Below are 26,630 nucleotides of genomic sequence, written 5' to 3' on the forward strand. Positions count from 1 at the left end.
AGTCCAAGACAATTAATTACATATTATTTATGGTATTTTGCTGATGTGGCACCATATTTATTGAAGAAAAAGGTAGAAAAACTAAGACTCCAAGTCTTATTTAGACTCCAAGTCCACATTGTTCGAGGCAATAAATAACTTTAGACTCCATGATAGAGTCTGCATTGTGAGTGCCCTAAGTTAGACCCAGTTTCTATGATTTTTGCTCTCTCTCTTTAATAACTACCTTGCCACATCAGCAAAATGCTTAGGTAGCACCATAATTAATGTCTATAGAAACTATGCTGGTTTCTACACTGGGAGTGCCCTAAGGCCATCCTCAATGGAAGTTTCATGACACAGTTTCCAACACATCCATATTTTGGAAACAGTGCATAGGAGTTTCATGGGGTGAAACTTTCTCTACTCCTATGAAACTCTTATTATCTCTCTCTTCATTAATATAGCGCCACATCAGCATATTTAATATGCATGAAACTCCAATGAAACTCCATTGAAACTGGCCTAAGGTAGACCCAGTTTCTATATTTTTTACTCTTTCTTCAATAACTACCTTGCCACATCAGTAAAATGATTAGATAGCACTATAATTAATGTCTATAGAAACTATAATTGTTTCTGCATTGGGAGCGCCCTTAGCACATCTGTGGTCCCATTAAAAGCATGGGATGCGTAGGGAGAGTGAGAAGTGCGTGGCCGCAGTGTTTTTCCCATGAGTCGATGTCGTCGTCGCACAAGTGCTTTTCTTTTCTCCTCTGCCATCCATCCGGTGATCCGGTAAAAAGCCAGTGACGGCGCTTAGCTTCACCGGGACGGCTTCGAGTCCTTCCACCCGTTGATCTTGATCCCGGCGCCTGGCTTGCTACCACCACCACCACCAGCGGGAAAAAAATGATCCTGCAGTCCCATGATGAAGCTGAAAGACGAGCACGTCAGCTGCAAAAACAGAGCTGCAAGGAAAAGGAAACGACACTAGTCCACTAGTATCGCTAGCGGCAGCCCCTTTTGGGTGATTGGTGGCAGGTTTCATCGGCAGAAAGCCGCTACAGGAGCTGGGCCATCGATCATATCCTGTCCATTTTTTTTGGCTTGTTTAGTTCCTAATAAAATTTACAATTTTTTTAAAAAATTTTCGTGACATCAAATCTTATAATATATATATATAAATAATATTAAATATAAATAAAAAAATTAATTAATTGTACATAAATCTTGTGCGAGTTTTTGGCCTTGTTTAGCATTAAAATGTTGTTGGTGACCAAACCTAATAATGGGAGGGAGAGGACGGGGGGACGGGAGCGTGTGCATGCTGCTGTCCACGGCGTGCGTTCGGCAGTTGGGCCTTGTGTCCCAAAATATTTTGCAAAATCGACACTGTAGATTTTTCGTTTGTATTTGACAAATATTGTCTAATTATGGACTAACTAGGTTCAAAAAATTCATCTCGTCAATTTCGACCAAACTGTGTAATTAGTTTTTATTTATATTTAATATTTTATGCATGTATGTAAAGATTCAATGTGACGGAAAATTTAAAAAATTTTGTAAAATTTTTTAGGAAGTAAACAAGGCCTTGGAGTGACGAAGGAATCTCTGCGCTGTTTTTTTCCCCTGTTCGAGAGAGAGACCCCCCAGTCCCGCACACCACACTGTTGCTGTCAGTGGCTGCGACCGCAAGCCTCGTCTGGTGGGACCGCGCTACTACGGCGTAGGAGTACTCTGTACTCGTACCACAGGGCGGCAGGGCCTTGTTCCGTCTTCCCCCCCTGTTCATGCGCCGCTAATGATTCGAATACGTTATTGTAGGGTGGGGGAGAGGCGCGTGTACGCTGGGACGACGCTGCGAGAATACGGGTGCCGTTTTACGGCTATGGCTTCACTTGAAAACCAAAAAATTTTTCAAGATTTTCCGTCACATCGAATCTTATGATACATGTATGAAACATTAAATATAGACGAAAACAAAAACTAATTACACAGTTTAGCTGAGACGAATCTTTTGATCCTAGTTAGTCTATGATTGGATAATATTTGTCACAAACAAACGAAAATGCTAAAGTACCGAAATCTTTTCACTTTTCGGAACTAAACAAGGCCTATACATGTATACGTGACGGACAGCTTTACTAGGTGTTGTCGCTGCTGTACCTGTTCGTGTACAGTGTACCGGCAGGCCCTGTAGTAGCTTTGGAGATCTCATTCATTTCGCAGTCGCAACGACGTAGTAACCGGCGGCATCGCATCGATCGACCGTAGCATTTCATGCACAGCACTATTAGATAGTAGTAGAAGAGATTAATCACGCATGGCGCTTAACGACCGCGTAAAAACCGGCTCGTAATTTCAGCCGGGATCCGAGGTAAATGAAAACGCATCAAAACGCTTGTTTGAGAGCGACGGCGGAGGAGTTTTTTTTTTTTAAGTTTTTGACACAGCACTGTCATGCGTTGCGCTGCGCGACCAGGTCAGGTCGGGTCTCAGACTCTCAGTCCTCACGCGTGAGACGTGACCCGTTCCAACATCTCGTGATGATTCTGTGTGATGCCGTCCTACTGACGCCGTTCCGCTCGCCGGCCGTCTCTTTCCCTCCCCGGCTCCCCCGGCGTCACCCCCCTGCTGTCCTGCACGAAGGGCTGAAGGCGTTCGCTGTGACGCCCGATGAGAAGACTAGTGGCGAAACATTCAAACCCGTGTCGTGTCGATGCGCTCGATCGCCACCACTACTGGCCCCCTACTAGGCCCTAGTAGTACTACAGGCGAGGTGAGAGGTTCTCCCCGTCGGACAGACAGGCTCACTGAGACACTGACGACCTCGCGCTCGCAGTCACGTGAACGCCTCTCGTCCTACGTAAAGAGTTCCCGGATTTGAGCAGAGGTCTCACGCTCGGCGTACGTCGACGGCAACTATCGGCAGGGTCAGTCAGGGATTCATCATCAAAATTCTCAAAAGCGAAACCGGACGCTACCAGAGATCACAATTATAACTCGACGACGACTTCCATCGCGCTCCAACCGTGGGATGGACCGACCCCACGCCGCATCCTCGCCGCAGCTTGAAACACGCTCGATCCCACATCTCAAGTGGTCGGCAGCCGGGCCACGGAGCCACCACCCATCACGAAACTGTACCTGTACGCTTGACAAGGCGAGGGGCAGCCGCACAACAGCCCGATGGCGGGAAGCTTTTATTGAACGAGCCGGACGGACGGACGCATGGAGCATTGTACGGTGCCCCACTTGCATTGGCCAGTGGCCACCCAATCAACTTGGCTGGGCGCGCGGGCCGCCGGGGGCGGGAGGCCGGGGCCTGGGGCGAGCGAGCGAGCGCGAGGGCAGCTGCGGCCTGCGGGCGATCGACTCGTGTAGTCGACGCGACGCCGCCGAGTTGGGTTGGGACGCACACGGCCATACGCTGCCGCCGAGCAGTCCCCATCGCTGTACGCCTGTACGGGCCGGCCGAGACGAAAAGGAACCAACTGCAGCCGCTACAGGCCTTACCGCTGGGTCAGTGGGCCCCACGGGTAAACAAGGAGTATACGTGGTACTACTACTACTGTAGTGTAGAAGAGTATGCCGTCGCGTGCGTAACCGCCCGGCCCGTCTCGTACGTTTTCCAGCGCGTGCCTGGACGATTCGGTGCTGCGGCCTCTTGCCTGCTTGCCGTCTCCAGTGCAGCACTTGGTTTTTTTTTTCCAACGACCAAACCGTCTTGGCAGCCATAGCTATTAAAATGAGCCAGGCATACTCTACACTTATCCGGCTGTGGTTCTCTGGTCGTGAAAGAGAAACCGGCCGGCGGCGACCAGCGAGGAGGAAGATTCAGGGTTGGCGCCAGGGGTTTGGACGAGCCCAGGACTCCAGGTCGACTAGTGTGGTGCGATTGATTCGTCCCTGGCCTTCGCCTAGAAGCAGGAATCAGTCCACCGGCAGAGATTCTTCCGACGCCTCAAATATTCCCTAGCTTCGTCGTCGACGGCGTCTACCCACCACCTTCCACCAAATCGTAGGAGTAGTAGTAGCGGATCGAATTCTTATAGTATTTCTACTAGGGCCTTGTTCAGTTCCCAAAAAATTTTGCAAAATTTTTCGGATTTCCTGTCACATCGAATCTCTAAACGTATGCATGAAGTATTAAATATAGATGAAAATAAAAACTAATTACACAGTTTAGTCGGAATTGACGAGACGAATCGAACCTAGTTAGTCCATTATTGGACAATATTTATCAAATACAAACGAAATTAGTACTATTCACATTTTGCAAAATATTTTGCAACTAAACAAGGCCGCCCGGTGCTTTGTTGGAAAGAAATAGTCGCATCGCACGCATCCAACCTGCGCCGCGCGTGCTCCCCCACAACAGCATCACAATCACAAAACCTCCCGGCCCCTTCTAGTATTTCTATCACTTCTCTGACAGCTTTTCTCCGCGTATATTCTCGCCACTGAAAACGCCTCTTTTACACCCTGAATATCTTGAATTCCTCGTTTCTCCCCTGGAAAAATCTGTACGCTCGGATGAAGATTATCCAGGACAAACCAGAGCAGGGAAGCAGCAGGATCCCGTGGTGGTTGGCACAATTAAAATTTAACAACGCTGGTACCAGAGTACGGCAGTAACAAGAGAAATTGCACGGACGGCGAGCGTAACTGAGGGTAGATCGGCATTCAGGTTAAGTACCGTCAGTGGTGGTGGTAGCAGGCTAGCAGCACAAAAAGTCGCTGGAGAACTTTCGTGCCCTTTATTTTAACAGCCATGCCATTGCCACCCGCACCTCCGCGCGGATGAACGCAATAAAAAAAAAAGGATCTTCCCGGTAGGACAGGAGCGGGAGGACCATATAGTATTGCTCTCGCTTTCCGCGCTAGTAATCTCGCCGAATTGTACCCTTTATCCCGTCCTTTCGGCCCCCAACTATTGCGAGATGGAGTGCAGCGCAGGAGCCTGCTGTCAAGATCCTATTCTGTGCGTTTTAGGACATGTTTGGAGCCGCGTTTTGGCTTCCACAAAGTCACCTGCCAATGATGGGAGGCACACACACAGCTCCGGCCTAACTCAGATTTAGTATTTGACAGCCGGAGTAGTATTATCTCTGCGAAGAGCTGTGCAAGTGCACGTTCGGCAATAAATAAATAACGCATAAGAGTGAGCCTCAAGAGATGTTCCAAGCCCATTTGGAAAAGTCACCATCCAGTTACATGTGCTGCGCCTTATTCCAGCTCCAGCACGCTACCTGACAAAGCTCTGTCTGAAATAGCGGCAAAGATGGTTTTATTTCGGGGTGCTAAGTGTACACTTGTTTGGCCGGGGTTGCGAGCTCAAAGTGGGCAGAATCGGCCGCCTAAAATATACTAGTACTATTATAACAATATCCTCAGGAAATTTGCTCGGTTGTCCAGAGAATGAAGCATCACTTTTCCACTCGCGTTTTCCTCTTCAGAATACAGGAAAATAAACATGGACAATTCCTGATCGGCCGTATCGTGTTTGATCTGATAGTGATTCCTAGGCTGGCTACTGTTCATTTTCTAACACGAGTGGTATCCAATAAAATGCTTGGCTCGTTTTGTTCGCTAGTTGTTCAGGAATATAATAGCCTCCATAAAAACCATGACTGAACCATGTCTATACGAGATGAAAATCGTGAAAAGATCTGCAAAAAGCTAAAGAACATTGTACTATGATCCGTTCCGATCCGACTGTCCAGATGGTTTCAGTGTTTCTTTTAAATTTTAAACATTGGACCTGGTTTTGTTTTGTCAACGATCTCTCTCTCCCTGAGGCCTTAAGAACACATTGTCCTGATCCGGACCATCGATTCAGCGATCGAGTGGCTACGACGATCGCCTAGTCATCATACCCGGATACCCCTCATGCGCGCACAGCTTGCTTGGTCCTGCACAGCAACAGCATCCACCCACATACACCGAACCGGATCCCCACCTGCAATAACATAACACATATAGTACAGGCAAGTCTATGCGATCCAAGCACCAATAGGGGCAAGGCATATATGTACGTGTGTTTAATCGCTTTCGGTTGTTTCCTTCCTCACGAAATGGCACCCGTTTGTCACTGTCCTCACGGACTGGCCCAGGCTCTTGTTAATTGGTATATATGATTGGCAGCCTGGATCCAGCAGGGAGGGAGGGAGGGAGGGAGGCATTTTCAAGAGCCGGTGCAAGTACAGGGGCAGAATTAACAATGGTGGAAGCTTTGTTGACTTGGAACCACGAATGGTGGGTCTCCCTAGATTGTGAGTTTGATAATTGGAAGCACCACCAGGCCCACTCAGGCACTCAGGCCTCTCTCTTTCACCAGTTTGGGCTGGATCTCTGTTCTGACTGAAATATGGTGATCCCTTTCACTTTTCGTGAAACAGTCAAGGGACAGCAGAACAAATGTTCCTCTAATGTTTAACATAAGTCATAATAACAGGTGCATAGGATGTGCTCAAAGTGCGTTTTATCAGGATCACCGGACATTAACTTTACCCCTACGGTGAATAGTAAGCACAATTGCGACAGATTCCACCAAAATGAGTAATGGTTATCTGCTTGAATCTTTCACGCAGTAAGCCCCTGGCTACACAACTGAAGGATAGCGCTTCGCCTGCTGACGAACATGATCCTTGTACTTCGGCATATCCTGCAAATGCCAGCACAAAACAGCGAAGTGGTAAGGGCATGATCAAAACTAAAATTAAGAACGTCCCAGCCTATCTCAGTTCAAACAAGAAGTTACATGAACACCTTCTTGTACAGCCGATAGCATATATCTTGTGCAGCAGAGGCTGGGTTAGGGTTATCAAGAAGGTCCTGAATGCCTATGAGAATTTGCCTCACCGTGATGGAAGCCTTCCACGCCTGAAAGAACCATTTAAGTCATGACTCATGAAGGCCATGCGATCATAGCTGCATGGGTTACAATCAACAGATATGTGGATAAAAAACATCTTACACTGCTAAGTATTGATAGGCACACTGCTCCGGTAGGGTAGACATTGACGTGAAAGAATCCTGCTGGAAACTTGCAGATGGGAGGGCTACTTGGGTAATCTTCAGGAAAATGCAGAGTCAAGGGGAAATATCCACCGTCCCAGTCGGTCTGCACAAAGATGGATCAAACACATAATTTAGCTTGTGTTCCATCCATGATTGGGATGGAGGATCAACAACGAGTGGAGTGTGACAATTTGTTGTAGGAGGATAAGACAAGACAACATTATGCACCCAGTCAATAACATAAAATAGGTCAGCATGTGCACCACAGAATTATTGAAATGTGAATATAAAATACGAATCGGCACCACAAACAATGGATCATAACAAACTAAACTATAGTTTAAGAAACATTCCCGTTGACTGCTATCTAGACTTTCAAGTAACGACCATACCTTACAAAATTACTGTTTTACAGAGTTATCAACGAAGTAGTAAAGAGTTTCAAAAGCCAAAGCATATTTTCCTAACCAGTCTTGAACAGGACTGCCAAAGCATCTCATTTGGTTCTAGGGAGCGAAACCAGGCCGCAATACTATGGTATTTCAGAATATCAGTTGATTCACTCATGCTTCTGTACCATAATGGATCCTCATTAGTCATTACTGCCAGATCAATCAACTCATTTCAACTGTCGCCATGCTAAAAGTTCAATTAAAAATACTATGCCAACCAAATAGTGCTCAGATTAACTAAGCAATTCCACGTGGGCACGTGGGAGCCTGGTACACATACGATAAAGTGCTTCATACCTAATAAGTATGTTTTCACACGTACCTCCTTATCACAAGGATAGTTCAATTTTCCTCTTAATGAAACACGTGTCAATGGACATGTTCTCAAAAAAAATAAAGATAGCTCAATTGCTTTCTTCAGTGATAATCTGAATATTCACTATTCAGATTACTTTTAAAAAATGATTCAGCCTACAATATGATTTATTTCTTAAAATATAACTGCAATATCTGACTTTCTGAATTCTGAGTAACTGAAAATCTAGTAAATCATCTATCCTATAATGTGGGAGGCAGAGAAGGAGATAATGCTGGGGAAAGCAACACACTGCTATTGAGAGCAGGGCTTGTCTCAAATAAATATGAGGCTCTGTTTTTTTCCTCGCATGCGGGAGAATTGTGCGTCATTCCATTAATAGATAGAAAACAGGCCAAGTACAAGCCGAATCCACGGTCAGGAGCAGCCAAATCTACTCTGTCTACTACAGAAGTTCCCTCAGTCCCTTGGTCGTCCAAACACCAGAGGTGTGCCTGATCTGCCTCCTGAAGCACCTGCCTGACTGATGGTCCATGGCCAATTGGCCATGGAAGACGCAGCGGTTCCTGTGTTTCTAGACCATCCTTGCCAAGAGGACACCATGGAATTAAATCCTTTCATGGACGTCTTGGGCACCCGTCACGCAGCTGTCTGCCAAGACACTTGCAAAGGGGCCGTGTCCATCGCTGAACCAGGGCCTGCATTGCATCAGCCCTTCAAACCCAGCCTGCCGTGTGAATACAAAGGAAACCAAGAGATGCTAGATTGCTTCGTCGGCCTGATCACAAGTGGGCACTACGAGGCTCTGATAGAAGTCATGTTTGGTGGCCAGGCCCTTTTCTGTATTACTTGTTTGCTGGTAACCCTGAACAACACTCCATTCACAAAAGGACACAATTATCACTTTTCGAGGAGTCAAATGATTTAAAGTTTGACCAATTATGTAAAAAAGTACTAACCTTTGTGATACACAATAAGTACCACTAAATTAATTATGAAATATATATTCGTAGTAAACCTAGTTGAAGATATAAATGTTAATACTATTTATTATAAATTTGGTCAAAATTAAGCTAGTTTGACTTGCACAAATCCTATAGTTGCATCCTTTTGTGGATGGAGGGAGTACTATCACTATCTTTATATAAAAGGATGACTAGATAATCTGGAAAAGAAGACAGAAATTGGAAATAGAGACACCAACACAAACAAACTAAGAATAGCAGTATGCCTATATTAGTGAGTTATTGTTCTAGCCAAATCTGATCTGGCTGCTAAACTAGGAAAATCCAACTCCTTTCTATTCCAGTGCCAATGATACTTCTGAGCTTCCTGTCCATAACACAATCGACCTCCTTAAAATAAAACATGATCAATGAATGACTTGATAACCTACTGTTCCAGACAGAGAGTTTCTTTGAATCAAAGATACAGAGATACATTACCATATGGAAGCCAAAATCTAATGAGATTCTAACTTACTTGTGTAAGGCTAGGAATTCGAAAAACTTGAATTACAGAAATCTTGCAAAAATAATACCGTTTGCATGCTTCTATTTTGGAAAACATGTTGAAATAGTTCTTGTTCTATGAAGACATAGTAAATCAATTAGGAAGTAGAACCAAAAGACCTGGCTTCTCTTATAAAGGTACTGTAGTGTTTTAGGGTTGAGTTTCTGTAGCACAAAGCAGGTGAAGCTGGAAAAGCTAGTGGTTTGAAGCTTCATCCAGCTCCTGCTACAGCACAAACAGTAGCCCAACAATGTTGAAGCGGAACCTAGGACGAGTCCTCCAAAGAGGGCCTTCATTGTACAATCAGAATACAGTGGCACTTGTAACCAACTGGAAAGAAGATATTTGGTCCCAAATAATGAAACACAAATATCTCCAGAACACTAATAAGACTATGCAGCATTGCAGCATGAACATCTAGTTACTCCAGAACACTAATAGGACTATGCAGCATTGCAGCATGAACATCTAGTTACTCCAGAACACTAACAGGACTATGCAGCATTGCAGCATGAACATCTAGTTACTCCAGAACAGTAATATGACTATGCAGCATGAACATGCTTGCAGGATTATGCTCCTCATATTCATCTGCCAACAATTAACACTTTAACAGTACAAATGCTCCACATGCAGTGGCTGCAAAGGCACAGTACAAAAGCTAGGGTTCTGGATCAATCTATGAAAACACAAGTAGAAAAAAAAAACAAGCAAACCAGCTCAGGAATACTCCGTACAAAAGCATTAGACAAATCGTTGTCCTCTTTTCAGGTAGGAGAAAAATGGAACCATATGCAACACGACAAGCCGACAAAATCGAACAAACCTCGGGTGTGTCCTGATATTGCCAAACACAATAAGCAGAGAAGATCTAGGAGTGGGGACTGGGGGTGGGGGAGTGAGTTTTGGCTTACGCCCTCTTTGCCGGGAATGACGCACTTCCACACCATGAGGTTCACGGACCCATCCGGCAGCGTCTCCGGCTTCGCCACGAACCCCTGAAGAAATCAAACAAAGACCAAACGCCCCCAAAGATTAATAACGGCAAGGAGCGACGAAGCAGAAGCAGATCGTGGTGGCGCGCACATGGGGGTGGCTCTTGCGCCACGATTTGCGCTCCTCCGCCAGTCGGCCGCGGGCGATGCCACCAGATGCCATCCCACCCGACCCTGGTAGCGTTGCACTCTGAAATTTTGGGGCTAATCGCGCGAGCGGGATGTCAGTGGATGGGTTTGCATCGGTTCGGCTCCCGCACTCTGGGTTTATTGGCTTTTGGAAGCAACAGCGGCTACAGTGTCAGGCTGACATCATCACTTATTTTCCGAAGTCTCTAGAGTTTCCGGATTTTGTTCAAACCTTTTTTTTTGGCGTTAGGATTTTGTTCAAACTTGGACTACCCATTTAAACTACCCAAAATTTCATAACTTTCGGAAAAAAACAAATTTTATATGAATTTGAGTATATAAACTAGATTTTAGGATTTTTAATTGCATTGTTTTTCCAAGTAAAAATATATTTGGATAAAATTCAAAATAAAAAAATGATTTTTTTTGATTTGTTAACAAAATATTTCCTATTCTGATTTTCCTCCTTGATTTTTTCAACTTAGTGTGATTTATCTCATCTAATGTAGCGCCACATCAGTAAAATCACTAGACGACCACAACAGTTGAGTGAGATAAATTAATTTTTTTTTTTTTGCAAACATATTTCTAGGCCTTGTTTAGTTTCGAAAAAAATTTGGATTTCGGTACTGTAGCACTTTCGTTTGTTTGTGACAAATATTATCCAATTATGGACTAACTAGGATCAAAAGATTCGTCTCGCGATTTTCAGCTAAACTGTGTAATTAGTTTTTACTTTCGTCTATATTTAATGCTTTATGTATGTGCCGCAAGATTCGATGTGACGGAGAATCTTGAAAACTTTTTACTTTTTGGGGTGAACTAAACAAGGCCTTAGCTTTAAAAGCTCCTAGGCCCATGTTAACAGGCAGTAGACAAGAAACTCACTGTTTGATCAAGGCCCAAAACCCCAAGCACCGAAAAGCCCATTCTACTAGCTGAACAACCCACCCACGAAAACCCCCGGCCGGCGACGCTCCTCACCGATGGCCCCCGGCGAACCTCCCGCGCCGCGCGCCGCCGCGGCGCCGGGGCCCGAATCCGCAGCCGAGGCCGAGCACCTCCTTTCGCTGGCCGAGTCGGAGCTCTCCGCGGGCCGGCTCCGGGCCGCGCGCAGGCACGCCCTCCGCGCCTCCCGCCTATCCCCGTCCTGCCCGCGCGCCTCGGTGGTGGCCACCGCCGCCAACGTGCTCCTCGCCGACGCCTCCTCCCACCACGCCGCGCTTCTACTGCCCGAGCCCGAAGACCCCGACGTCTCGCCGCTCTCCGCATCCGAGCTCCGCCGCCACTTCAAGTCGCTCGTCAAGTCCCTCCGCGTCGGCCCCGACTACGCCGCCGCCAACCCCTCCTCCGCCGCCGCCGCCGAGGAGGCGCTCGGCCGCGCCACCGAGGCCTACGAGGCGCTCACCGCCCCGCCCCCCGGGACCTTCTGGACTGCCTGCGCCGGATGCCGCCTCCTCCACGAGTTCGAGCGCAAGTATGTGGGATACCGCCTCAACTGTCCCTCCTGCCGCCGTACCTTCCTCGCCGTCGAGGTCCCGCCTCCGCCGGAGGCCAAACCCCCTGCCCTTGCGCCGGCGCCTGCGCTTGCGCCTCGGCGGCCGCCGCCGGCCAAGAAGCCCAATACGGAGAAGCTTGAAATGACGCTCGCCGAGATGCAGCTCCAGCTCGCCAAGAAGAGGAGGGGCGCAAAGGCTCCGGAGAGCTCTTCCAGAGACTTAGTGGTTGTGGATGAGGGGGAGGAGGAGGAGGAGGACGGCGAGGAGGTTGAGGCGGAGAACACCCATTCGGACCTGATGGCCGTGGAGGACTCTGACTTCTACAACTTCGACGCCGACCGCGGCGAGAGGTGCTTCAAGAGAGGCCAACTCTGGGCTTTGTACGCCGATGCCGATGGCATGCCACGCCAGTATGCGCTGGTGGATGGGGTGCAGCGAGGCACCCAATTCAGAGTGCAGATAAGGTGGCTGGATGGCGAGGACGGGAAGCCATGCGGGCAGTTCAAGGTTGGGAGAGCAGAGACCGTGGATTCAGTGAACGTCTTCTCCCACCTTCTGGCCTGCGAAAGGGCGGCGAGGGAGGTGTACCAGGTTTATCCCAGGAAGGCCTCGGTTTGGGCCCTCCATGGTGGCGAGGAGGGCGATGCGGCGAGGACAAAGTATGACATTGTGGTGATGCTCAGTGGTTATGATGAGCGGTATGGTGCCAGCTTCGGGTACCTGAAGAAGGTAGAAGGCTTCAGGAGCATCTTCACACGCCGGGACATCGGAAGCCATGCTGTCCACTTCCTTCAGAAGGACGATCTTGGGGCGCTTTCGCATCAGATACCGGCCAGGAAGGTGCCCAAGGGTGAGGGATCGGCTCTGCCTCCTGAGGATTGCTGGGAACTTGATCCTGCAGCATTGCCTCCTGAATTGCTGCGCATCGAAGCGTCAAACCATGGGAATGATCTGGTTGTGGTGTAAAAGGTTATTGCAGGTGTTTTAGTTGATAGGATCGGCTGTGCATATAGCACATACATTGCAGAGGAAGGCTGTTGGTTTGTTCTGCCATGTCAAATGGTGTGAGGATGAGTCTGATTTGCCGATTCTAGCTGGGCATTGATCATGTTTATGATCCTTCTTCATGTAGTTTCCTAGGTAGCATGATGAAACTTGTAGGTATTTGAGTTTCAAGTTCTGCCACCCATGATGTATCACATGAATGATTTTTCGGTATTGAATTGATGGCTGACTATACTATACACTACTCTGGTATATGAATGATTCTTATGAACTTGTTCCACGATATTAGTACTACTAATGTATTTTTGAAACAAGCATATATTTGTTTCTTTTGCATCCAGATTTTCTTCAGGTGTATGAATAGGGCAGCAGGGGCTGATTTTCTTGGCATGTTTGATGTGTAGTTAACTAGAGTTGTGACTGCATCTCATGGGCAATCACAAATGTCAAAGGTCTGTGCATGAAATTCTTTGCCGAAGTGGATTTCGGATGCTTCCAACCACAAATTTCAAGTGAGTGAAATCAAGTGAGGCAAATTTATGTGCAGTTGACTTAACTTCTGGTTCCTACAGACTGCAGCTTCTGCTTGTTTGGTCAGCACTGTTTTCACCCAAGGATGATGGTTCTCCTAGTTGCATGGGCCTTTATAGTTTATACTGGTGAAGCTTGAAAGCTGTGGGGTAAAAGTGTGTCACTTGAATCAGTTGAGATGATGTGTCATATGTATGTGGGAGCATATGTATGTATAGTATTTCTTATGTAGGCCTACGTATGTGTGTGTGACTGAACTTGACAACATCGCTTAGTTGTTTTGAACTAAACATGTTCGTCCTGGATGGAAGGTTTGTCATGTGCTACATAACAGAGATGGTATCAAGGACCTTTTGAAATGTCTCATTGTCGAATGTGCTCCTTCAAAAAGCAAGCAGGATATGAGTAAGGCCTTGTTTAATTCCCAAAAAATTTTGCAAAATTTTTTAGATTCCTCGTCACATCAAATCTTTAGACGCATGCATGAAGTATTGAATATAGACGAAAATAAAAACTAATTACACAGTTTGGTCGGAATTGACGAGACGAATCTTTTAAACCTAGTTAGTTCATGATTGGACAATATTTATCAAATACAAACGAAAGTGCTATTATTCCTATTTTGCAAAAAAAAATTGGAACTAAACAAGGCCTAAGCTCGCTTGTCCTTTTGTTGAACTGTCCTGCCGTTATGTGATGCTGACTGAGGTTGCCTTGACGATTAGAGTTTCACCAGCTCCAGAGTCCAGATTCATTTTCAGCTCCACTCCACCAAAAATTTCCAAAACACTCAAGACATAGCTTTTGCTACGCACATAGATACTCCCTCCATTCCAAATTATAAGGCATTCTAAGAATCTTGGAGAGTTAAACCATCTTAAGTTTGACCAAAATTATAGAAAAAATTACAAAGATTTGTAACATCAAATAGATATACTACGAAAATATAATTAATAAAGAACCTAATGATACTTAGTTAATATCATAAATATTATTATTTTATCATATAAATTTGATCAAATTTAAAATGCACTCTCCAAGATTCTTGGAATGCCTTATAATTTGAGATGAAGGGAGTATACAATATGTTTAGATACATTGCAAAAGCTATGTGTCTAGAAATACTAAAACGACTGGAGGGAATAATTAGATTAAAAAAAAGCAATACCAATATATTACTAATAAAGCTATTTCTAGGTGTCGACTGTTGAGCTAATTCCTTTGTGAGTTGTGACACTTGGAGTTACGGGTTGGCAACCCGTAACTCCAACTTTACAGGGGCAAAACAATTTTTTAATATCGATCGTACACCAACAGTATGCTGATAGGGCATAACAATAATACAGTCGGAGTGCATTTTAGCAGTTCCAATAAGCGTACGGCTAACTAGACAACATACTTAAGCACAATCACGACAAGTTCCACTACACTAAAATAACTACTTGGTTAGCAGCAAGTGTGTTGTAGAGGTCCACGGCTACACGAGTGAAGGATACCTCTTGGCTTGCTCACGAACACGTCTCTTGTATTCTGGCATATTCTGCAGATCACAGTAAATTGCACAGAAGAACACAATGATAAGCACATAATAGTCATATAAAAAAATAGAGAATTTTAAGGCTAGGTTATTTTAAGACCTTTGCAAAGACATCATAAGCAAAATCCTGTGCAGGAGAGGCTGGATTTGGGTTATCCAGCAGCTCCTGGATGCCTATAAGGATTTGCGGCACTGTGATAGAAGGCGCCCATGCCTAAGAAATAAGTCATGAAGGCCAAGTGATGTTATTTGCATGATATAGAATTGTAGTGATACTGAAAGAGAAGAAAGTGTCCGCTCAGTTGAAGCTTACATCACCAAGTATTGACAGGCATACATCCCCGGAATCATAGACATTGACATGGAAAAACCTTCGTGGAAACTTGCAGGTTGGAGGGTTACTTGGGTAATTTTCAGTAAAATGGAGAGTAAGTGGGAAATATCCACCTTCCCAATCAGTCTGCATAAAGATGAATAAAAAACACAGCTTAGTATATGCTAAGACAGTTTGAGATGAAGAGAATGAGTAGAGTGACAATTTGTTGTAATACGATGAGAGGAAAACTATCCACCAATAGAAAAATAGCTGTATTATGAAAACAGATTTGAGAGTGTGTATAGCAAACATGTTGAATTGAGAACCAGTAAATAATGGAAAACATTTACAAATAAAGCAGAACAACACATGGGGCCAAAATCACAGGTTTCATTTAAGCCTTCACGACCTTAGCACCATATAAACTCTTGCACACCAGAGAGAACACCAGAAATTTGTTATGGTAGAATAGGACTATAAACTCTTCTATGCAAGAGAAAACCCTTGAATATATTATAGTAGAATGGAACTGTGTTTTTTCTATGCAAGCAGAAAATCCTGATTTCTTAGTGGAATAGCTCATTACGCAAGAGTAGATACATGGGTTCTTTCCAAACTTTACCTTTTAGTCATATTATAAGCTACTCCCTCCGTCCCCCAAAAAATACAATTCTGGAAGTGTCATGTTTTAGTATACCAAGTTTGACCAATTATAGATAAAAAACTATACTCCCTCCGTATTAGGATTTAGAAGTCATTTTGGACAAGACTTGAGTCAAACATTGGGAATATAAATCATCAATAACTTTTAAATTGTTGAGTTTGCAGATGTGAAAAATTATACGAATAGATTTGTAAATTGTTGAGTTTGCAAATGTGAAAAATTATACGAATAGATTTGTCTTGAAAAATACTTTCATAAAAGTATACATATATCATTTGTTCCTAAATATTTTTTTATAAAAATAAGAGGTCAAAGTTGTGTTTTGGAGATCGTGTCGCTGTCCTAAACAACTTCTAAATCATATACGGAGGGAGTAAATATTTATATTATCAAATAAACACTGTTATATTAATTATGGAATGTATTTTCACAATAAATTGATTTGGAGCCATAAATGTAAATTATGAACTTTCAGGAATATTATCCCACAATTCCAGTAAACCCGCTTGTTATCTTTTTTGGAATCATTTTTATGGATGCATAACTATTTTAAGATATTGCGTCGAAACAAGTTTTCCACAATATATAACTGGCCAGTTTTTCACAATTTATAACTGGCCAGTTAGGAAGCAGAGTGTGAGAGATTGCTATGTCGTTATAGAATGTTTAACATGTCGTCAGATTAAAGTGGCACTAGCAACCAATTGGGAAAGCTTTATTGTTTTTCAAACGAAGCAATATGCTTGCAGATACCGCTGAATCCTTCATGAACAACAGAACAAGCACAGTAAACCCAAAGTAGTTAACTAGAATAATGACAGGGCTACCATCTATGAACAATGTTGCAGGATTAGGCTCATTGTATTCATTTCCCCCCTTTTGCAGTACAAAAATGTTCCAGATGCAGTAGTTGGAAGGATTTCGCAGCCCAGAATCAAATGCTCAGGATCAAGTACTGCAAACCCCTAGTGAAAAAGCCTAGTCCCCTTATTTGGCCCTTTAGCTTCACACAATGATGATCAGACCTAGCATCTTATAGCTAGTACAAAAGCATGGATACATTCTTCTCCAGTTTCCCTTTGTTAGAATAAATCAGTTTATATTTTTTTCAGGTTGAACAAAAGTCAGACACATTCAATCGACCTGAAGAAAAGGAAGCGTGCAGTCAGGCACATTCGACAGAACGCGTGCCAACTGCCAAACACGCTGCAGCACATGGGGCCACGGCCATGGCAGAAGATTTGCGGGGAGGACTAGGGTGGGCAGAGATATGGCTTACGCCTTCCTTGCCGGGGACGACGCAGTTCCAGAGCATCAGGTTGACGGAGCCATCCGGCAGCGTCGCCGGCTTGGCCACGAAGCCCTGAAAAGAAGAAAGCAAGCAAGCAAGCATCGCATCAACGGCCCCAATCTTAAAACAGCAACGGAGCGTGGATCTACTATACTAGCAGCAGTAAGAAGACGCGGCGAGGATGATGGCGCGCACGCACGTGGGGGTGCCTCTTGCGCCACGCCTTGCGCTCCTCGGCGAGGCGACCGCGGGCGGCGCCTCCGTACGCCATCCGACGAGCCCGGCTCTGGCGCGCTGTGCCTGTCCTTTGGGGGGAAATCGAGCGAGAGCAGTGGTGGGAATCGGGAATTTGGGATCCGCGAGTGGATGTTTGCCCGCCGCTCCGGTTCGGCTCCGAAGCCCGAGGTATTGGGTCTTCCCATACCACGGCCCATGCTCTGGCCTTGTTTAGTTTCGAAAAAAATTTGAATTTCGGTACCGTAGCATTTTCCAATGACGGAGCCAGAAAAAAATTATAGCTGGGGCGAGTTCTAACATGAAGATGAATGAAAAAGCTTATGGCACAAATCGCACAATATTCATCGACTGCGATTGTAAAAAATATAGCAAAAAAACTAGAATCACAAAAGTTATTGTGGAAAAGGCGGACGAATAACATAAGATGTTGCCTCAAATTTACAAAATAAATTAAATAACTGGCAAAGCTGCTGCCCCTGCCAAGTTCCGCTTCTCCTCCCTCCATCGTTCCTAGCGATGGCAGTGAGCGGACGAGCAGTGTGCCGTGCTGGCGCCTAGCAGCGGCCGGCGAGGGTGGCGGCGAGCGCGTGGCTGGTTCCTTGCAGCGGGCGGCGGAGTGAGCCACGGGCGGTGCCTGGCAATGGTGGCAGCATTTGCGTTAATACAGAATTGGGGGTTCGGGAAGCTAAACATGAGAGCCAGACCGTATTGCTGGATTGGAGATTTAGGGAGCCAAATTGGACCCTTGTTGGGCCCTTGGGCTAATCTTAACAAAAAAAATGCTTAGTTCCCACTACCTAGTAGCATCGTCTTCTTCGATACTCAGTGCTTGTGGCTCGCTCTCGCTCGGCGCCAGTGGTCTTCTTGCGGCGGAGCGGCCTCTCCTCGGTAGCCCGGTAGCCGAAGCTAAGGAAGAAGAGGGGGTTCGGGGGTCTTGGACGACGCCGTTGGTAGCTGGGGCGGCCGCCCCACCCCGCCGCTAGGGTGGCTCCGTCATTGGCATTTTCGTTTTTATTTGACAAACATTGTCCAATTATGAACTAACTAGACTCAAAAGATTCATCTTGTGATTTACACACACTGTGCAATTAGTTTTTATTTTTGTCTATATTTAATACTTCATGCATATGCCTCAAGATTCGATGTGACAGGAAATCTTGAAAAGTTTTTGGTTTTAGGGTGAACTATACAAGGCCCCTCTCTCTGTTTTTTTAGTATAAATAAAGGAAAGGTCATTTTTATCTTCTAAATTATTAATATTACCATAGTACAGGTTATTTCTCAAACTTCGAAACCAAGTAAGCTGCCTCTCTTAACTTTAAAAACCATTTAAATTAACCCCATGTCCGGGTAAGAGGTGGATTCAAGGTGGTTTGTCATTTGTAACAAAAAAATTCTAATAAACACTTGAGTAAGGTTTTTTAACTACAAAAAATATTTTTCTAAGGTTATTAAGGGCATGTTTGGTTCCCCTTGCTAAATTTTAGCTAGCTAAAACTATTTTAGCTACTCTTGGATGACTAATGGAACTAAACTATTTTAGCTCCTTTTAGTCAATGTGTTTGGAACTTTAGCTACAAAAGCTGAAATTTAGTTGGTGGAACCAAATAGGGCCTAAGCCTTTGAGAAAAAATCTAGATTGGTACATCCAAATAAAATATTTAGATATTGTGAAAAATAAATCTAGAAGCTTCCAGAAACCTTGATTTGGCTCTAGGGAAATGGAAAGAATACTAGAAAAAATTCAAAACATTTTAATCCATGTCTAAACACATTAAAAAATCTCCATAATAAAAACATGATATGTAACTAGCATGAATAATGCATTCATGTTGGTTAAATCCTGTGTTTTTGTCATGAAAAGTTAATAAAAAGACATTTAGAGTGATTAAAATAATTTGTAAATTTTTTAAGAAAATTCTAGTTATTTTCCCCCAATTCCCTATAGCTAAATATATTTTTTTGAGATATAATTTCATGGTTTATAAATACTTTTATTTGAGTTTCTTGTATCCCAGTCTATCTCTATGTTTTTTCTCAAAAGTTTACAAGCTTGGAGACCATTTTTGTGATTTAATAACATGTGTCTACAAAAAAAATTAATGAAAAAAATGGTAAAATCAGTCTAAAAAGGCGCTTCTAATAAAATGGTTTTGACGTAGAACCTGTTTGTTTGTCTAAAAAACCATAATTGAAAGTATTATTTGATGATTTATTATAAAAAAAATATTGTTGAATGACTGGTAAATTTAATAAGCTTACGGCGACGGTCTCGATGAACTGAATTTTTCCTCTGGCTTCGTCCGTTTGACCAGAAATGAGCCAAGAAGAATTTTGGACCGGTATTTTTACTTAATTTATAGAAGCTTTTCTAGCCAGATTAATTCCTGGTGTTCTAAGAGCAAGTACAACAATTGATTTATAGCCATACTAATTAATTTTTTTTGTTAATGTTGAAGAGAGAAGGAAGAGAAAAGAGAGCTTGACTCATAAAAGTAACAAGCTAGGCACACAAGCATAGACAGTAGGTCTCAATAAAAGATGTATGTGAGTAAGAAAAGAGAATGAAAACATATATAATAATAATAAAAAATTATAGACAAATAGAAGACAAATTATTGTATAGTTTGACAACTTTATTTATAACCAAACATTTGACTCTATTTTTGATCATGCTCTAATACCCCAACCGAACGATCCCTAACAGAGGTAGTTCAGGACTGGCACATAGCAGTATAGCACATCGAACCCACCGCACTCTGTTCGGTTGAGGATTGTTTTATTTATTTATTTTTTTGAAAATGATGAAGCAACTAAGCAAGTGCTCTTTATTATCTATCGGCAACATGCTTCTGCTTTTGTCTTCTCTACTCGTACCTCCTTGTTCCGCTTCAATTGCAAACAAAGTTACTTTCAGCAATTCCGTGTTACGCTGGTAACGGAATCGGGACAGCTAGTTACAAAAATGGAAAATGTGAATCACTCATATTTGCATGGACACTAAAAGGCACAATATAGCTTCATGTACGACGACAAGTCACTGACTCACTGAAATACATTTTAACAGTTCCAACAAGCTTCCTGAAATGATGAATAATAGAGCACACAATCTTGACAGTGTTCAACGAAGTGGGGAACTGGTTTGGTGCCAGAGATTGTCCAACGTTACACAAGTGGAGGGTAACGTTTAGCTTGTTGACGAACACGATTCTTATACTCCGGCGTATTCTGCATAAGACAATGAATGGCACAGAAGAAAACGCAATGGTAAGCGCCTGACTGAACTGTATGAATGATTTATATTTTATCTTCCTACTGTAAGCGCCTGACAAACCTGTGTAAAGAGCACGTAGCATAAATTCTGCGCTGGGGAGGCTGGATTTGGATTATCAAGAAGGTCCTGAATGCCGATTAGAATTTGCCGCACTGTGATAGAAGGCTTCCAGGCCTGAAAGAAATATATATATAAAAAAACATGATGGCCAAGTGATGTTTTAATTCTGCATGGCATGCAACTGATTATCCTGTAAAGGAAGTGCCCAATTAAAGCTTATATACGTACGTCAGCAAGGATCGACAAGCATACTGAACCAGTGTTGTAGACATTGACATGGAAGAAACCTGCCGGAAACTTGCAGTCGGGAGGTCTACTTGGGTAGTCTTCAGTAAAATGCAGAGTCAATGGGAAATGCCCACCCTCCCAATCAGTCTGCATATTATATAGACATAATTATGAAAAGTTGTTCAACAAGATAAAAATAAGGTCAACAAATCTATGCCTAAACTTAAAATTGGCAGAGAACTGCTGTTTTTATATTAATAATTTTATAAAGGGAGTAGGGGCTCTTCTGCCCCTCCTGTTCTTTCAAAAAAAATTATAAAGGGAGAAGTCAAGACCTAGGCAAGCATTTCGTATGTGCAATTCGCTTTCGTTCCAAATAAAGGATTGACTGCTCCCAATGGGGGATGAAAAGTAACGTGCCGGCGGCCGGACGAAAGGGAGTTGCATGGCCGCCATGACGATCGAGGACAGAATTGAACAGAGGACGCAACGCACGCGTGCAATGATTGCCACCATGCACAGCGCTGCGCAAACAGATCGAGAAGGTCACATGCTGTGGGGGTGAGTTTTGCTTACGTCTTTCTTGCCGGGGACAATGCAGTTCCAGAGCATCAGGTTGACGGAGCCGTCCGGCAGTGTCGCCGGCTTGGCCACGAAGCCCTGAAAAACAAGAAGATAAGCAAGCATCTCATCGGCGATCCGATCCAACCTTAAAACTGCGCGACGGAGCGTAGATCAACTAGCAACAAGAGGACGATGGCGCGCACGTACGTGGGGGTGGCTCCTGCGCCAGGACTTGCGCTCCTCGGCGAGGCGGGCGCGGGCGACGCCTCCGGAAGCCATACCAGCCGGACTGGACCCTCCTTGTCCGCCTCCAACGACAACGAGAGCAGCGGTTGCAGCGCGAGGCAAGACGACGCTTCAGACCGGTGGTGCGGTGGCCTGGTGGGATAAATAGGAGGACGGGTCGATGGGAGTTACCGCGGCCCGCGGGTGGGGGAGTGCCAACGGACTCGTCGGCTACCCGAGGTTTTTATCCCCGGCGGCGGCGGCCCTGCCGCTTCTTCTCCTCTTTCCTTGTGTGTTATTACTGTTACTATTATTATTAAATACAGTAATATAGAGTTTTATTAGGCAACGTTTGGTTTCTAAGAATTGCGAGAATTTAGAAAGTAATCTTAATAATAAAATGAAAAGTACTTTCTAAATATTTGTTTCAGTTCATATACGGAGTAGGATCTTAACATGCCTTGAAAAACAATCTTTAGACAGGATAATAATCTACTCCCTCTATTCCAAATTGTAAGTCATTATCATTACAATTTGAAATGGAGGAAGCTGCTACCACTACTTGTCGGTCCACGCCATACGAATTATCGGCCCAGTGGGTGTGTGTGTGACCAAATGAACAGCCCAGTATTATACTTTTGGGTCGTATTTGATTGAACGGTGCGGTACCAAAGTTGCTTACCACCGTAATGGACCGATCAACAAATATGATACTCTCTCCATTCCTAAATACTGCTATTTTTACTAGAAAAATTTTATCCACAAATACTACTATTTCTACTAGCATACTCAGTCCACCAGCCCATTTAATTCTCCTCAGAAGTTCCGTGGTCCACCAGTCCATTTAATTTCTTCTAGGGAGTAGTACTTTGGCGCATGGTAATTGTTTGAGTCTGTTTAGTTGACATTAAATGCAGCTCATTGGAACTAATTTGTCTGGCAGTATTTGGAGACGGAGGGAGTACATACAGTTTGACAAAAAAAAAGTCTGTCCGCACTATTGCGCAAGTATAAGTTGCTTAATAACTTGAGAATAAGATTTTCACCACTTTAAGCGGGTTTGAAAACGGTTTTACCGGACATGGTACCACGTTAGTCGTCCTAGGTAGCACGTCAGTTACAAGTGAGATAAATCGTACTTTCTAAAAAAATCATACAGAATATGCATGTACAAATACCAAAATTTGATTTAACCTTAGAGTGTTCATAGAAATTTTGTTTTAACTTGGAAAAAAATGAAACTAGGTATATATTTTTTTTTAAAAAAAAAAACTCTACAAGCAGGAAGGCAGTTTACACGGCTTGGGCGTCATGTGTTTCCTAACATCATGCTATATATTATTGTGCCTAGTTCAGGAAAACATAGAACATGACATTGCAAAAAAAAATCTATTTTCATTTTATGAGTTAAAACAAAATTTCTATAATTTCCCTAAATTAAACCATATTTTAGTATTTTAAAATGCAATATTTATGAAAAAATGTATATTTTTAAAAAGATATTTTACATTTTTTTGAAAATTTTTTAACTGACCCGCTCGACTATCACAAAATTCTGACTAAGAAAACTGGAGGAGTGGATCGAGGGAGAGATAAATCAGACGTGCAATAGTTGAGAGAGATCAAATCAACATTTTGCATACGAATTCATTTAGAACTTTTTTTTTGTGAAGCAGGTTACATCTGCTTAAATCTCGAGCCCTGAAAATGCTGTGGTTGTCATGCAGCTCAGCAACTGTACATCCTAAATACTCCAAATCATTCTGAAAATGCGCACTGCACTCCTCAGTAACACGTGTATCAAGAACCTTCTCACACGGTGCCTGAGAGGCCAAGCAATAGTGAATGGTGTGCTCAACAGTAGGTGAAAACAGTAAATGCTCTCTGTCCCTTTCAAGTGTGGTTACAATCCCTTTATATAGAGGACGGAAACCGACCTAAGGCGATTACAAAAATGCTCCGTGACGGTGGGAGAATATCCTATGTCATTTATGTAATTTCACACTACGAGCCCCTCTCGCGCTCTTCGTCTAGGGCTCCAGCCTGTCGAATGCTCGAATCCTCCGCCCGACTGCTCCCGAGCTTGGCATCGCCGGAGGTTCCTCGGCCTGACCGCTCCGGAGGTTCCTTGGTTCAGACGCGCGGAGGCTTGCCCCCTCCGCCGCATCCTTCGCCATCCTCCGCCATTGGAGGCTCGAAGGTCCCCTCCTTCTCCGCTTGCGGACCTCCGCCGATGTCTGAGTCCCTGAATACGCTCAGTATCACAAGAGAAGTGTCAGCGTTAGTCTTCCCTAGGATCCTCCGCACATGTTCGAGCGAAGGTCCCTCGAGTGAAAGATATCCTCCGACGCTGCCGGGAAGGATGTGGACAGCCCCAACATGTCGGTCGCGAATTCTTCCTGAATCCGTTGGTACCGAATTCTTGCTGCTCTATCTGGAATCCCTTGGTCAGTTGGGTGGAAGAACGTAACACTTTTTTGTTCCACACAATAATTTTTTGAGAAAATCCACACAAGAAATTGAACGAGACTGCGTGATCCATGAAAGAATGGACATATTAAAGACATACAGCGAGTGACAGTGTTTACAGTTTAACTACATACAAAGAACTTACGACCGTATCAGTAAGTACAACTAGTACCCCGTGTTTACGTCCTTCGTTATTTCAACCAAAAGTACCGCAGGAAAAATTACATAAAGAATGTTAATCGAAGTTCCTAATAAAGAAAGTGAAATTTAAAATTACTAACAATTGTTTTCCTTCCGAGGTTTCCAGTGTGCACCGTGTCACAATGTGGCACAGTACTCGCTCTCGAGCTCGTCCGGCGTGGTGCGCGAACCGGCCGCCGACGGCGCGCGCACGTGCCCGACCATGGACACGCGCAGCGCCTCCTCCTCGTAGGCCCGCCGCTCCATCTCCGCCATCTCCGACTTGCGGCGCTGGATGCTGACCACAGCCACGGCGACCATCCCCAGAAGCACGGTGCCGCCCGCGCCCAGCGCCGCGCCGAACAGCGCCAGCTTCCACTTGCTGACCTCCCCGATATCCGCCTCCCCGCCGCCGCCACCGCCGTCGCCGTCGCCTGCTCCCCCCACGACGAGCGCGAAGTGGCCCTGGTCCGACGCGTGGCAGGTGTTGGTCCCGTCCTCCACGTCCGTGACGGTGACGCTGCCGTTGAGCCCCACGGCCATGCAGAGCGCCGCGGCGCCCGGCTGGAGCGCCGGGATGGCCACGGAGAAGTTGACGCGGATGGCGGCGTCCGTGAGGTCGATCTCCAGCGCCGCCGTGCCGTTGCGCCGCGCCAGGCCGTAGAACATGAGCCCGAGCACCGGCGAGGCGAGGCGGTACCCGGCGCCCACCGCGTACTCGTCGTACACCGAGGAGAGGTTCCCGAGGTTGACGCGCACCGCGAGGAGGTGCGCGGCGGCGTGGCCGCGCACGGCGAGGCCCGGCGGCACGGAGAACTCGCCGAACCTGCGGACGCCGTACCTCCGGAGGCTCCCCGCGCGGAACCGCGCCACGGTGGCGTCGACGCCCGACAGGCTCCCCGGTAGCCAGAGCGGGTACGCGACGCCCGTCCTCCGGTGCCGCCCATGGTACCACTCCTCGGCGGCCTCCTGCACGACGTCGTCGAGCAGGACGGTGTCCTGCAGCTGCAGCTCCTGCTGCTGCGGAACGGCGAGCGCAACGGTCGCCGAGAGGGACAGCAGCAGCAGAAGACTTGTCGTCATGGCAGCTGGAAATAGAAGCGGTGGCGTGATACAGGGACAGCATGGGGACATTTTAGTTGGACGAGTGAAAGCGAGCATGATGGCGACGCGAAAAGCTTCTTTGTAATGGCGTAGCGTCAGCGGGGAGACGCACTGTTACGGCTGTGACTTGTGATGGAAGCATATGCCACTGGGGCAGAACAGCAGTAGCATGTAGCATGGTTAGGTTTTGATCTGGGTTAACTGCAGGAGAATAATGTATGCGCCATTGTACGGGAGGGAGCGTGATGGCAGGATGGTGTGTGATTTATTACCGGGCCAAAGTGTACGTAGGGGTGTGGTTTGCAGGGACAGGACGGGATTAGGTTTATTGTAGAGCTGTTGATTAGCCCCGGTGGTGACTGGTGAGGAGGCAGTAGTAAAAGGCTCGCCACTTGCGAGACATGGTTTGGGGACGAAGGTTCTTCATCAGTCCAGCTATAATCATGTCCCTGGAACTCTGGGTGGCAGCAGGGGAATTGTCAAAAGGAAGGAGACCTCTTTTTTGGGGGAGAAGCAGCTCCTGCTCCGGCAGTCGAACGTTCCATGGAAGGAAGCTATTCCTAGCTAGCTACTCTGCAACAGTGTGTGTGTGTGTGTGCGTGTGTGTGTGTGTCTGAACTCTGAAGTTTGAACAATGAAACATGAAAAGAGCACCCTTTTCTCCGTCCAGATTTCAGAACGTTCGGCTCTTTCAGTAGGAGGGGAAGGCGCCGTCTGATTTGGGCGTAGGGTAGTGATCTGATCTGATCTCAAGAAGATTAGTTATCAATGCACTGTTCTCAACAGTATGAGTTATCCCGTTGCCTGATGCAATTAAGGAAGACGTACCTATACGGTTCGCTGGAATTCAGAAGCCTGACAGTACAGTACCAACATACCAGGCTACTATACAAAGTGCAAAGATGGAGTACTGATGAAACTATTGTTCACAAAATTTGGCTAACAAGAGCTTTTAAGCTTGGCTTCTCTGTTCTCACTTAACCACTTGGATAGGTTGATTAATCTTTCTCTTCTCTGTCATGCTTTGCAGTTCGCAC

General features: G+C 45.2%; 5 protein-coding genes across 7 annotated transcripts; 1 reads left to right on the plus strand and 4 right to left on the minus strand.

Moving 5' to 3' along the window:
* On the minus strand, positions 6,259-10,559 carry LOC8057676 (SUMO-conjugating enzyme SCE1). 2 transcript variants are annotated; one of them, XM_021462254.1, is made up of 5 exons: positions 10,372-10,559; positions 10,200-10,283; positions 6,962-7,108; positions 6,746-6,867; positions 6,259-6,649 (listed from the first exon to the last, which is right to left on the minus strand). In XM_021462254.1, exons 1-5 carry the CDS (start codon positions 10,441-10,443, stop codon positions 6,568-6,570), a joined length of 507 nt encoding a protein of 168 aa, XP_021317929.1. In that variant the 5' UTR covers positions 10,444-10,559; the 3' UTR covers positions 6,259-6,567. The 2 variants fall into 2 exon arrangements, with proteins under 2 accessions (XP_021317929.1, XP_002448376.1); XM_002448331.2 differs by having other exon boundaries at positions 6,754-6,867; positions 10,372-10,553.
* On the plus strand, positions 11,182-13,184 carry LOC8057677. Its single transcript, XM_002446937.2, has one exon. It carries the CDS (start codon positions 11,396-11,398, stop codon positions 12,872-12,874), a length of 1,479 nt encoding a protein of 492 aa, XP_002446982.1. The 5' UTR covers positions 11,182-11,395; the 3' UTR covers positions 12,875-13,184.
* LOC8060432 (SUMO-conjugating enzyme SCE1) lies at positions 14,591-17,641 on the minus strand. 2 transcript variants are annotated; one of them, XM_021462677.1, is made up of 5 exons: positions 17,407-17,641; positions 17,241-17,324; positions 15,295-15,441; positions 15,082-15,195; positions 14,591-14,984 (listed from the first exon to the last, which is right to left on the minus strand). In XM_021462677.1, the coding sequence occupies exons 1-5, from the start codon at positions 17,521-17,523 to the stop codon at positions 14,922-14,924; spliced, it is 525 nt and encodes a 174-aa protein (XP_021318352.1). In that variant the 5' UTR covers positions 17,524-17,641; the 3' UTR covers positions 14,591-14,921. The 2 variants fall into 2 exon arrangements, with proteins under 2 accessions (XP_021318352.1, XP_002448377.1); XM_002448332.2 differs by having other exon boundaries at positions 17,452-17,640.
* LOC8057678 (SUMO-conjugating enzyme SCE1) lies at positions 20,458-21,957 on the minus strand. The gene is made up of 5 exons (XM_002448333.2): positions 21,823-21,957; positions 21,628-21,711; positions 21,052-21,198; positions 20,824-20,937; positions 20,458-20,717 (listed from the first exon to the last, which is right to left on the minus strand). The coding sequence occupies exons 1-5, from the start codon at positions 21,892-21,894 to the stop codon at positions 20,655-20,657; spliced, it is 480 nt and encodes a 159-aa protein (XP_002448378.1). The 5' UTR covers positions 21,895-21,957; the 3' UTR covers positions 20,458-20,654.
* LOC8057679 lies at positions 24,382-25,806 on the minus strand. Its single transcript, XM_002448334.2, has one exon. It carries the CDS (start codon positions 25,648-25,650, stop codon positions 24,628-24,630), a length of 1,023 nt encoding a protein of 340 aa, XP_002448379.2. The 5' UTR covers positions 25,651-25,806; the 3' UTR covers positions 24,382-24,627.

The sequence above is a fragment of the Sorghum bicolor genome, chromosome 6 (genome assembly GCF_000003195.3).
Source record: "Sorghum bicolor cultivar BTx623 chromosome 6, Sorghum_bicolor_NCBIv3, whole genome shotgun sequence".
Lineage (NCBI taxonomy): Eukaryota > Viridiplantae > Streptophyta > Magnoliopsida > Poales > Poaceae > Sorghum > Sorghum bicolor.

What these genes read in the sequence shown, in the direction of transcription:
- LOC8057676 (XM_021462254.1), bottom strand. Translation starts at nt 10,443, where the DNA reads ATGGCATCTGGTGGCATCGCCCGCGGCCGACTGGCGGAGGAGCGCAAA. An exon ending in GGCGCAAGAGCCACCCCCAT is followed by an intron (nt 10,284 to 10,371) that starts GTGCGCGCCACC and finishes TGATTTCTTCAG; the next exon opens with GGGTTCGTGGCGAAGCCGGA. An exon ending in GCCTATCAATACTTAGCAGT is followed by an intron (nt 6,868 to 6,961) that starts GTAAGATGTTTT and finishes TGGTTCTTTCAG; the next exon opens with GCGTGGAAGGCTTCCATCAC.
- LOC8057677 (XM_002446937.2), top strand. Translation starts at nt 11,396, where the DNA reads ATGGCCCCCGGCGAACCTCCCGCGCCGCGCGCCGCCGCGGCGCCGGGG.
- LOC8060432 (XM_021462677.1), bottom strand. Translation starts at nt 17,523, where the DNA reads ATGGCGTACGGAGGCGCCGCCCGCGGTCGCCTCGCCGAGGAGCGCAAG. An exon ending in GCGTCTTCTTACTGCTGCTA is followed by an intron (nt 17,325 to 17,406) that starts GTATAGTAGATC and finishes TCTTCTTTTCAG; the next exon opens with GGCTTCGTGGCCAAGCCGGC. An exon ending in CTTATGATGTCTTTGCAAAG is followed by an intron (nt 14,985 to 15,081) that starts GTCTTAAAATAA and finishes TGTGATCTGCAG; the next exon opens with AATATGCCAGAATACAAGAG.
- LOC8057678 (XM_002448333.2), bottom strand. Translation starts at nt 21,894, where the DNA reads ATGGCTTCCGGAGGCGTCGCCCGCGCCCGCCTCGCCGAGGAGCGCAAG. An exon ending in GGCGCAGGAGCCACCCCCAC is followed by an intron (nt 21,712 to 21,822) that starts GTACGTGCGCGC and finishes CTTGTTTTTCAG; the next exon opens with GGCTTCGTGGCCAAGCCGGC. An exon ending in TTGTCCCCGGCAAGAAAGAC is followed by an intron (nt 21,199 to 21,627) that starts GTAAGCAAAACT and finishes TATAATATGCAG; the next exon opens with ACTGATTGGGAGGGTGGGCA.
- LOC8057679 (XM_002448334.2), bottom strand. Translation starts at nt 25,650, where the DNA reads ATGCTCGCTTTCACTCGTCCAACTAAAATGTCCCCATGCTGTCCCTGT.